The sequence below is a fragment of the Anopheles stephensi genome, chromosome X, assembly GCF_013141755.1.
Source record: "Anopheles stephensi strain Indian chromosome X, UCI_ANSTEP_V1.0, whole genome shotgun sequence".
In the NCBI taxonomy this organism is placed as follows: Eukaryota; Metazoa; Arthropoda; class Insecta; order Diptera; family Culicidae; genus Anopheles; species Anopheles stephensi.
Window position 1 is genome coordinate 8,315,377 of NC_050201.1, and position 12,827 is coordinate 8,328,203.

Consider the following 12,827-nt stretch of genomic DNA (forward strand, 5'->3'; position numbering starts at 1 on the left):
CAACGAGACACGAGTTCACGGTGAGAAATTGTAAGGCAGCAGGCTGACGTGTGTGGGTGTGTTTGTGGTGTGTATCGTTTGCTTGTGGTACACCTGCAATGACACCGCAATGACATCACATCACCGCCCGGCCATTCGCTACGCGTGGGCATTTTCCCACGAGAAGAAAAGCGGTTGAATCTGGTTAGATTTTTCAGTGATTAAGTTCCTTTTTTTTGCAAACGTTTTTGATGAAGGCTTAAAAAGGGTCAACAATTTAAGTTTTACGTTGTCATTGATAGGTAAGAAATTGATTTTTCAGTTTACTCGCAAAACAATCACCAACTACTAGGCGCCTCCATTGAGCATTTATTTCTTGTTCAATGGCTTCACAGCCAATCGGATATCTTAAAGCGCCGGAATTTGTACACGAATTGTTTAATTGGCATTGATTTACAAGTCATATAAAATTAAATTTAAAAATAAGCCATGTCAATAAAAAACAGTGTTCAGTTTAATTATTTTTTAAAGAAGCGACAGCACTTCAGTTTTGATGCTAATGTTTTTCTCTGTCTTTTTCATGAGTAAAATGAAAAAATATATATTGAATGCTTTAAAAAAATAGTTCAAATAGTCTGTCAATCATCACAAAGTGCCTGATTATTCTCGTTAAGTAACAATTTGCCATCGAAAACTCACAATTCGATACTGCGAACCACAAAGTGACAGAGCAAACATTAAATCTGTCCTAATAAAAGTGTCATTTGACTAGTTTTTAGCATTAAAATTGAGACTATTTCTTAAATTTATGAGAAAACAAATCATAGCATTGTGCTGTTTTGCTTGCCTAATTGAGAGTTTACGGTTGAGTTTACTTGTAGTTAGGGTAAATCAGTAACTTATATTTATAAGTGAGCTACATATTTGTGTTTTTAGCAGCTTTTAAAAAATATATTTTAAGGTTGACACACAATGAGTAATTTCCTACAAGGAGTAAACAAACTTGATAACTGCATGCAAAGTAGGAGTAGAGCAATTTCATCCTTATAATTGCTTAACAATATCAATTGTGTCATTGGAAGCTAGTTAAGAGCTTCCGATAAGCTGTACAATGCTCATGGTGTTCCTTTGAGGATTGCATTTTGGAGAATAGAGAATTTTCAAAATGGCTATCGATCAGTACAAAAAAACATCCCCTGTTTGATAAAGAGCCCCCGAGACATTTATCGTGACAGACGCCCTCTTGTACACGAGTTTACAGTAATGCTCCGAGTACTTGTAACCGTATGATCGTTCACAACTTAACTTTCGATGGAGCACAAATACACTTTCCCTCACAAGAACCGATACACACAGACAATTTCGTCACTTTGTGTTGATCTAGCACCGTCCGCCACATGCTCTCCGCTGAAGGGCACACTTTTCTCAGCCAATATTTACAAAAGTACCTCAAAGCAGCAAACAACAAGCACAACAACAGCCCCGAAAGAATAGGAAAGCTGAAAAAGAAAACCTCGTAGCTGGCCCGTAGTGGAGTAACAGATTTTCGACAGCACTGTAAAGTGAAGTGTATTTGCACGGTACCGATACCACTGTTTGCCGACCGATTGAAACAAATCGAGCAGCTGGATGGAACGTGCCGTGTAAGACACACCACGCGACCTGTGCGGGATTCTGGCCCATTGAAAACTTACCTCCATCGTATCGCAAATGCTCTGCACATGGCTGGCAGTGTGTGACGATTGTGGTCCGAAGATGGCAGCAACACCTACACCCAGCAAGTGGCACACTGTGGATGAGACAAAAAAAAAAGCCCAAAACAGCTCGTCAGTGTTTGACGTCAGCAGGCTGGATCGCGGAAAACTTACCGCGCTTCGATGCGAGGAAGCTGTCCTGCGGTGAAATTCGCTCGATCTGGGCCAGCAGCTTGGACCGGGGCAGTATCGTTCGGTCGGAGTTGATTTTTTCCACCGCGTACCGGAATGCAATCTCCTGATGGTCGTCGTCGGGATGGAAGAGTCCACCTGGTGAAGGAAACGAAAAAAATAAAAACACAGTAACAAAGCTGATTAGTTAGACACGCCAAAAAACAGGCGAAAGGCAAATGTAAAGCAAAACTAAAGGGGTGTTGGAAGCAGACAGAAACCCCCCACGGGGGAGGGTCATGACCGCATTAAACGAATCGCATCGAGTGTGGAGAGTGTTTTGTGGGAGGGCAAAAGCTTCATAAAAGTACAACCCACTCGGTGCTCAAGACACCTTGGTTGGTGAGACTAGTTGGTTCAAAAATTCCAATTAATTTTATTGCCCCAAAACTCACCCAGCTTTAGCCACAGTCAAGACAAGTGGTCTCCTTGTCTTCGTTAGCAGCAAATGCGAGGATGGAGAGGGACAATGGAAGGACACAAGCTATTGTCTTGGGCACAAAATAACGATACACTCACTCTTTGTCTCTCTCTTTCTTTCTTTCTCTCTCTCTCTCTCTCTCGCTCTCTCTGCATATGAAGTTATTTGGTTGTGGCCTTTTATTTTCTTTTTTTGTGGTCGAAAATGCCAAGAAACCTAGCTAACGTTTACCACCCAAGCCGTTGTCATAACACTGGCATAATTTTGACTAGTGTGTGTGTCTGTATGTGTGTGTGTGTGTGTGTGTGTGTGTGTGTGTGTGTGTGTGTGTGTATGTGTGTGTGAAAACTTCTATATACGATTGTTGGACGATGCAGTTTTGACTCTGAGTTTTCTTCACTTGTATATTTAGATCTCCACGAAGCGCCTAAAGATATGCAATACTACTCACTGCTTCAAATACATGACATATGCGATGTGTACAAGATATCTATTTCTAATTGAGATTTTGCAAACGTTTGATGGCGGCGGTGGTCTTCACATGGCAGAACCGGGGTTCAAATCCCATCTGGGCCGTCCTCCCTTAGTAAGGACTAACTATCATACTAATTGGTGTATTCTGATAAGTCTAGTAAGCCAGAAATGGAAGGCATGACCTTCCACGTTGTTCCGACGTTGTTAGGGCAGGAAAGAAGAAAAAAGCCATCTTGTCTTAAGATTAACTATTCATTATTTGGTAAGTTAGAAGACCAGATCATCCGGTGGTCCGGTAGCCTAAGTGATAGCGGTGCCGGCTTTACACGGGAGGACCGGGTGTAAATCCCATCCAGATCGCCTCTCTGTACGCTCCTTTCATTGTGAAGTTGCCAGATAATATTGTTATAGTAGCTGATGCTATTGTAAACGGCCTGTCAGCGCACGGATAATAAAAGGAAATTGATGCCCCTGTCATCTGAAACCGTTTCCATATCAGCTAGCATTGTTTACCATTACATCGAAGGAGCCTACAAAAAGAATGGATGCTTTTCGATATCAACTGAAAATCCAAGTTAAAAAGAAGGTATCCATTTTGGCCAAATTTGTAATGATCCTGGCGCAATCTTTGTGTCAGATACAGAAGTAAATTCACTCCCCGGTCAAAACTAAGTGAATAACTTTGTTGTTAGTTAGGGCAAGTTGGATCAGGTGATCAACCGATCCAACCGAGAGAGATCTGAGAGAACTAGGTGTGAAGATCGAACGCGCTGAAAACATAGCTTGTTCAAAGCACGTGGAGCGATATACTTCGCATAGAAATTCGGAATAAAGTGCAATCCATCACATCAAAACTAACCTCAACCCTGTAGCTGAGCTGTATTCTTTTCTTGTTCAATCAATAATTTATTTAGAATATCTGTTTTCATGATGCAACATTAAACTTACTTTATGATTTTTAAATTTATTTTCCCAAATTCAATTCAACATGAAAAAAAACCTCATCGGTAGCTTAAGGCGCAAATAAAAATAAATAAATGAAATAAAGAGGAATTGAAAGTAAAGATAAAGCAAAAGTTGATGCACCATCAGAAACATGAAGGAATACGATCATCAGTAACAGTCTAAGCGTTCTGCAAAGCCGGAAGACCTCTTAGACGAAGAAATCGTGTAGGAACAAACCAACGGAGGAGAAAAGGTTTGAAGACTTTGTTAACCTAAGCAACAAGCATCCTGCAAAGCAAGCCATATGACTTCTTTGGCTTATTGAGTCAAGACCAAATCTCAAGTCGTCGTAGGTCTTACGGTACCAAGGTTTAAGAATCGAAGATGCGTTTATAGGCGCCTTTTGAATGCTTTTGAACCTAGCTAGCCTGCGATAGCAGAAGGACACCAAAAGACACAGACATACTCGAAGATAGAGCACTAAAGCATGCAGTACAATGTCCGTAGACAATACCTGGGAGGATTCCCGAAATCCCTAGTTACACGAATAATGAATGTTGGTTTAGCAATGAGTCTATGAGTATCAGAGCAATTATCTTGAATCGATTTAACACAGATATCGGTTTAGGAGACACAAGAAATATCTCCAAGATATACCAAACATAGAATTAGTCTGAATTAATTAACATATCTTATGAAGGCATTGTAGGAACTACAATAAAACTTAAATCAATTCTTGAGATATTACCACACTGAAAGGTTTGCTATCGTAAAAACTGTGCATTGCATACCTTTAGGCTGATAGACCACTAAACCGCGTGCACAATACACTCCAAAGCTCCAAAACTACTTGTCAGTTAATTATGTCTAAAAGCAGTACAGTGGTTTTGGAAAGAAAGTTTTCCGGCTTTGGCTAGCTCATCGACATGCACCAAAAGCACAAGATTTCCAATAAATCCCTTCAGAAGTCTAAACCCGCTTCTCGAAAACCACAGCCAACCTCTCACACAACACTAGATTCAAAAGTAATTACATTATCATCACTGAAAAGCTAGCAAGCCTCAAGCAGCAACCAAGCAAACTTTATCAACGGCTGGCACAAAACCATTACAGTGCAGTTTCGGGCGAAGAGTTTTGATTTACGCAGAAACCATTCCGCCAAGCGCACCGATCGCATCTGACAGCTCCGGCGGCATTGCAAGCTCCTAACCGGAAAACTTTAATTCACACAAGAGCCAGATACTACTTTACAACAGTAACTCTCACTCTCTCTCTCTCTCTCGATCGCAAAGGAATTAGTCTTTCTCGATGGTGAAACTGCCATCGGTTGGTTTTTTGGAGAATAGTTAGTACTTGGGCTAAGATTTTCCTGCTCAACCTTTTTCCCTTAAAGCTAAACGATGAATGCCAGCAGGTGTGGAGCGTATCAGCAATCTAACCTTTTTCCTTCCGTTGGGCATTAAGCCCGCCCGGTCGGTAGAATTGCACAACGTCAATATCGGACAATCGTTCGGGGATTTGAACCTTCTCGGGCAGCCTTTCTTCCTGCTTCGTGTACTTCGTTAAAGCATCCTTCAGGCAGGGTCCAGACCAGTCCCGGGTGACAATTGTAGCAAGTTATATTGGTGTTCACGTGTGGTACAGTGTGTGAGTGTGTGGAATGGAATGAGCATCGTTTTTCACGTTAGGCGAAGCGCCGTTTCTGTGATCGAACAAGTTTTGGGTTTTTCCTTTTTTCATAAAAAAATTCTCTTTCTAGTTCCTTCCGTCATTATTTTTATTTCTTCTTTCGGTGGAATGGATTGTTGTTTCGATTAGTGATGGGTTATACAACTCTTTTCACAGAATCGAGTTCGGCCTGTAGGTGCCATGAGTCTAGGACGAGCCGTGAGTTTGAAGAGTTCGTGTCGTTTTACTGAAACAACGAGTTCTATGGTTTGACCCAAACTCCTTGAACCCATGGACTAGACCGAACTCGCAGAACGGGCCCAAACTCGTCGGATCTAGGAACACCACTCGAACCATTCCGATTCGTAGTGATGGGTTCACTGGTCGACCCACCCATCACTACTTTCGATCGGTTTTGATGATTCGGTTGACTACGGGTCTTTTTTTTTCGTCTGTTTTATAGCTACCAGTACAACTTCTTCCTCTACCCTGTTCGTACGTGTGCTTATGATGTATCACGTATACGGCACGTGTTTTGAAGGAAGGAAGAAAAATAAGTAAGCAAGTACACACAAACACAAGAAAAACAACCCGAACAGGAAAATCAACAATAGTCGAGCACAATAGTCGCTCGATGAGGGTTTTTGAAAGCGCTGACTCCCATTGGAATTATCACATTCATAGCCACCGAGCACAGGCGCATTCAGTGATTGTGCGGCAACCGGAATCGGGAACATACGCTTGTTTTCTGCCGTTTTTTTTTACTAAACAAAGATTTCTATTCACAATTATTATGCTTTTGGACATTTTCTCTTATCCCTTTTCATTATATTTTATTCCAACACGCTTACTTAGCTTGAAATGATTTGCGAAATGGCGTTTTATTGATGTAGTGCGTTTCATCACGAATGTTTCACGTTCGTGAAACATATTCGTTTCACACACGAAAAAAAAGTACACTTCAACAAAAGTCATGTGCACTATATTCTTTTAACCAACAAACGAACTTGAAGCTGCCTCGAAGACACGGTCAGTTCAGCTTCATAAAGCGCCATAGCTCGAAGCGGTTCAATGTCGTCGGGAAAAAATTAGATCCGCAAATAAATAACGGCCGTTTTGAATTCGATGGGGCTGTGACGCGATTTTGACGTTTACAAACGTTTTTAATAAAGTTTGGGAATGACATGATCGAACTGCGTAAAGAGATTAGTCTTTGAAAATGTCTGATTTTGAGCCGGATAAGCGCCATATGCGTTGCTGTTTTTGTTTCGAACGAAGAAAACGGCAGCCGAAGCGCATCGAGAGCTTTCGAGAGTTTACGGCGATGCTGCTCTAAGCATAACAAGGTATCGAGATTGGTTCGGACGCTTTCGAAGCGATGATTTTGCTATGGAGGATGCTAAACGTGAAAGAAGGCCCAAATCATTCGCCGATGAAGAATTGACGGCTTTACTGGAGGTAAATCACAACCAAACGCAGGAAGAGCTTGTAACCGTGCTTGGTGCTACTCGTCAGGCCATATCATCACGTCTGAACGCGTTAGGCATGATACAGAAGAAGGGCAAATGGATACTAGACGAGTTGAAGCGGTGGAACATTGAACGCAGACTCGTCAGGAGTGAATTGCTGGTCCATCGGCACAACAGAAAGGGGTTCCTGCACAGAATCGTGACGGGAGACGAGAAGAGGATTTTGTTCAGCCAACCGGAGTGCCAAAAAACATGGAGATTCCCCGGTCAATACCTCATCATCATCAGCTCGGACGAACATCCATAGCTCGACAGTTATGCTAAGTATTTGGTGGGACCAGGTCGGCATCATCTACTACGAACTTCTGAAACCGGGTGAAACAATCACTGGTGAACGCTTTTTACTTTAAGCATGATTTGTGTCAAAAACCTTATTAAGATTTAAAAAAAAATATATCTCAGGTAACTTAGTTTTAAAAATAGTTACAAAACATGATGATGCTATTTTTAATTTCGCTCACTGTAAATAAAAGACGAAGAGTTATTGTTTTTTTTAATGCAGCTCAAGGATAGCATCACAATCTAACAACAAATTCAATACATATTTCACTCTCTCTCTCTCTCTCTCTCTCTCTCTCTCTCTCTCTCTCTCTATCTATCTTTTTGAAACAATTTAATTTTGCTCGCATTCACCACAAAAGCCAAATCATCGATTGATTTTCCTTGTGTTTTCCCGATTTTACGCTGAAATTTACAAACTCTAGATGTTTCTTTGCTTTCAAGTATCGTCTTTTGTGTTTCCCCATTTCTAGCTTTCTTTTTTTCACTATTTGCTTCTTGTTCTTGCTTGTCACTACACGATCATAGCATAGCATAAATCAACACAGCGACCGGTACGGCCCACCCGCACCAGCGTACCCATACTATTCCTCCAAACTCCCCAGGATATCGAATCTTGAGTACGAGATTTCGTATGCACGGAACCAGAGGGAATGCCGGAATTGCTCGAGATGAAAACGATGGGCTCGGGTTGCGTGAATGCTTGTAAATGACGGGCGGCCTGTGAACGCTACGAATCCTTTTTCCGTCTCGCTTCTTTCCTTTCCCGTTTCATCCCTCGCTTTCCGCCTCTTCTGGCTGCTGCAGAGACCGGGACCGGAAATGAAGAGAATCCAATTCGCATTCGTCAACGCCATCGGGCATCCAAGCATAGCAGGGGGGGGGGTGAACGGGGGAAGCGAGAGTGGTTTCCAACGATTTCATGGTGCAGAAATGAGGTGCTCATCACGGTGCGGTGATGGCAAGTGGATGGAGGGAATGAAAAGCCAGCAAAAGTATTATTAGAATATCAACAATAATACTCAGTGGTCTGTTTTATGCAAATAACAGAGGTTTCTCTATTCCGCACCACTGTCAAGTAGATATTCTACTATGGAATATCATATTTATTTATAGATGAAGTGAAATTCGAATCCGAATATATTCATTTCCAAATATTTTTTATTCATTCCCATGGAGGCGCCTGGTGATTTTTTTCTTCTCATTGGACTAATACGGTAATTCCACATTTCACCGACGTTAACCGAAAACAAAATAAAACACAAATAATAAATTTTCAATTTAATTCTAATTATCTAAAGTTTTCTAAAAACATTGTGCCGATCCCTGGTATGTTTTGCAAATTATTTGATGGAAGCGCCTGGTGCCTCATAAAATTTTATATAGAAAACGAAAATTTGGTCTGTCAATGGAGAAATTCAGAACTAGAACATAATAACTGCACATTAAAAATATTGAAATACTTTTAAAGTACTTGTATTCGACTGAATTGAAAAATTATGAGAAAATTTCTTTTATATCTACCATTATAAAGTTTATTAATAATCAAAGTGATAACAAACAAGCAACGTCCATTTTTCATTCCCACCATTTCTGCACTACTTAACTGGTACTTTAACGTCCGAACTTTCTTTATCGCTCACTCTCAAGCACACTTCACTCGACCAATACACCGGACGCTGAACGCGCGTGGACTGTTTTCGTTCTAGTAAAAAAAAACCCCATGTCGCAGACGTACCCGCACGTCACGCGCTGACGGTCGAAAGGGGTGATAATTTTCCATTATCAGATTAAAATTCATTTTCTCTCTCTCCCAGGCCATAGATGGACAGCCAAACAGGCGAAGAGGTACAGCCGATTGCTTTAAAAGCAATTACGATTGTTCTTGCCCGTACGGTAGGACGCTGTGCAGGCGTCGGTTGAAGAGGTTTGGTAGCGGAGTGGTTAGTCCGTGCTGCGGTAGCAGCACCATTTCAGTTAATGAAATTGACACTTCAATTAGCATATTACAAGCGTGGTCGAGCAATCGAACGACTGGACCGGTAGGTTCGATAGTGTTGATTTGCGGTTTGATATGTGTGCCCGGTTGATAGACACACCCATCCATCAGGTGGGTGCTCATGAGATCATTACTCTTTCTCTGATCTGATTTCGCTAAGAAGTGAAGTACAGGGCACAAGCGCACAAAGAAACTAGAGAATGCCATCCGCATTACGTAATCTATTATTCCTTCCAGTGAAGTTTAACTGATAAGGCTTTGCTGCTTCTTAAGCAGAAGATAAACAGATAAGGGCACCATTCTTTACAACCTCTCCCCAAGCAAACTGATTTATCATTGCTTTCTCGCATTTCCACGAATTAACAAGTCAAATGTCAATTACTTTCGCTCACCTCGTCAAGTCTCGCATTATCTTCGCGTGCCCCGGAGAAATTACCTAGACTAGGGAATAGATTGTGTGGCACCTGATAAAGGACCAGCATTATAAAAAAACACACAACACCAAAGCACTCCTTCTTATCTGCCATAATGAAACAAGCAAACAATGCCACACCACGCCCGTCCAGTACGGGCGCGAAAAAGGCTTTCGGATTTTTGGACGGGGTTTTATTTTCCAACCAGGGTTGACGGCTTTTGCAAGGAGTTTCGTGTTAAATGCCGGAAAATTGCAGCAATTAACACTCCGAAAAAGGGACCGAAGAGAAGAAGAAAAAAACACACTCCTTTTTGTCACCGTGTTTCAACTGAATTTTTTTTACTGCTTTGATTTTTCCCTTAACCTCGCGTCTTTGTTTGCTTTACACTTTTGTTTCTATTTTAAGCAGAAGAAAATAAAGGATAATGCCACCGAAAACCCGTTGGTTGGTGGTTGATTTCTGGCTGTTGCCTTTTTGCTATTTTTATCGTAATCACGGAAATACGGACCGCAGCTAAACGGACTACACTGGACTGTTGATAGGGGTTTGCGTCTGCTTGAGAGTTTTAGTTTGTCTTATGGCGGTTTGTTTGCTTTGAGCACCAAAATTAAAACAAAGTAGAGTGCCTCACGTAAACGGAGGAATGGAGAATGAGTTGTACCTTACCGAGTTAAACGGATGCAATCAGTATAAAAATCAGTGCCAAAGTGCCATCAACTGAAAGAAGCTTGATCAAGAACTCTTAATGACGATAGCTTACACCAGTGATGTATAATCATTCAAGAAACGTGGAAAATATTTATTTTAAATATTGTTCCGAAAAAGTACATTTACAAAATAATATATAGTTTGTAGATCTAACATCTCTTAAAGAACCCTAAAAATCATATGCAAAAAAATATCGAACGCTGCAAAAAAAAAAAACAGAAGCTTTCGACGCATTCTGTTTCATCCAGATGCTTTTAAATAAAAAGAGCAACATCGTCACGTATTGCATGTTTTGACACTCGCTGTACACTTCCGGTAGATGATTCGCTCGAACAGAATCGTTTGTATTTAGATACAGAAATCATCCGCATTTACGTGCCCTGATTTGATACTGATGTGGTACACGAAGGATTTTTTTTTCAATTTTATTTCTTCTCGCCAGAGGCCTAGCAAAACATAAAACGTGAATTCATAATAGTTAAATGTCCGTTTTGCACATTTCCAGTCTAAGCTAATGGAGACGCCTGGTGGCTTGTGGATGGTGACGCCTGGTTGGCCAGTAGATGGAGGCGCCTAGTGCCCTATTACCTCTGAGTGTACAGCATCGCAACGAAAAAAAAGTTAAAAACTAAGTTTTAGGACTACAACGTGCCTAGGTTCAGCAAATATGTTCTAAAGAAAGCGTACTAAAAATAGTCCCAAACTATTTGTTTGTTTATTCGTATTTTTTTTATTCATAAAGAACGGCCTGGCGGTATTGTTTGTTATTTTTTCGAGATTAGAGTTAAATTCCTGATGCTGATTTTTTATTCGTTGGCAATAACAGCAAATGTAGTAGCGACCGTGGCGTGAGAGTTTGTTTCAAAATTTTGAAAAATGCAAATCATCCCCATCCCTTGATCTGTTTTTGCTTTCATCAATCCCCCCCAACCCAATTCGCCCCTTTTCAGTCCGAGTTCGTGGCAGCCGAAAGTATTATCAACCACGCTTCATAATGCATCAGGCAAAGGTTTGACACGTTCAAGCACTGCTTTCACGGGCACCAGCGGGTGCATCCAGAAGAGCGCAATCGTCGCAACGATTGCTCGCAATTATTCGCCACGGTCCTGCAAACACACGCCGGACGTAGATTAAGAGGGATGAACGACCCGAAAACGACGACTGCACACAGAAGCCGTTTCAACAAAACGGTCGCTTTCAGGGTGGTTGTCCATCAGCGAAGGCTTGGCACTGGATGCTGGATGAGCATGATGGCATGAATTGGGCACCAACACCATAATCGCCCCTCTTCTTCTTACAGCTTCGACACACCCACCCCCCACTTGACACCTCTTGTGACTGGACCTAATGTGTAGCCCGGCTCGGCCTGGCTCGGTCGGTCGGTGGCCATATCTTTGTCATTGTCAATGTGACGTTTGTCTCGTGTCGTGCATCACCTCACCAAGCCGTGCCGTACAAGCTGTCAGGTTTGTCGTTTTAATTTCAAACCTCAACCCATCCTTAAGGGTGGTGGACGGTGACTGCCCGGTGTTATGGGGCGTGTGATGCGTATGTGTGCATGATACTCACACTAGCACGTTCTCGCTATCGCTCCAATGGTTTGCCACCATCTTGCTCTATAGGGTGTCGGTGGGAGTGTGATTTTTTCCCATTCTTTGTTTTTTTTTTTGCTCTACATTTTGACCATCCATCAGACGAATCTCATCCTCATCAGCCATTCACGAGCATAGCAAGTGGTTGAGGTATCTCTTGACAAAAGCTGAATCGGGCAGACGTCAACTATGGTGCGATTTCAAATATTTTCTACCCAACCTCGTCGCACCACCACCACCACCTTTCTGCGGAATGTTACCCTTCAACCCGGGTTGATTACACTTTTAAACCGAGATGGGGAGGGTTCAATCTGGTTCTGGTGCCATTGTTTTGATCCTGCTAGCTCGCACCCACCACTGGCCTCATCACCCATCGGTTGTTTTATTGTGAAACATTAAATTTCCATGATAAAGCAACAACAACAACAAAAATTGCATTTATTGCTAAATTCACGTCCTTCGGTTAGAGTGTGAGTGTTTGTGATCGTCATAAACAAAATACATGAGTAAAAGAAAAATATAAAATTGCAACGTAATGAATCACTCCCACACAGAAGCGTTAGCACCAGTCGACGCATGTTTCATTGACATTTGAATGTTTCGCATTCGTTCCGCCGCGTATTCAATTACAGTGCCGAACAAAACTATCAAACCAACCAATTTTTATTTATTTAATTTGTTACCTTTCATTCTAATTTGAAGACTCCTGTTCATTTTTAAAATATGGAAAAAAGTAACATTTTATCCTGTTGAAAACATGTTGTCGAGCCAGAATATTCGAATGAATTTCGTATCCTGGAGCTCATGCTGAAGCAGCAAAATATCAACATGCAACATGTATCAAACCTCACAGGAGGAAACATTCGTTTTTTTGCAAGTAAGATGCGCAATG

At 41.6% G+C, this 12,827-nt stretch overlaps 1 protein-coding gene across 16 annotated transcripts in view; it reads right to left on the reverse strand.

The window, feature by feature from the left end:
* LOC118517412 (glutamate receptor ionotropic, kainate 2) overlaps nucleotides 1-12,827 on the reverse strand; it is a 129,174-nt gene that overhangs the window by 91,732 nt on the left and 24,615 nt on the right. For all 16 annotated transcript variants that reach the window (XM_036063508.1, XM_036063506.1, XM_036063505.1 and 13 more), the window contains 2 exons: nucleotides 1,848-2,003; nucleotides 1,674-1,768 (listed from right to left, as the gene is read on the reverse strand). In XM_036063508.1, coding sequence (XP_035919401.1) covers nucleotides 1,674-1,768; nucleotides 1,848-2,003 — 251 coding nt within the window. The remainder of the gene's footprint in view (nucleotides 1-1,673; nucleotides 1,769-1,847; nucleotides 2,004-12,827) is intronic.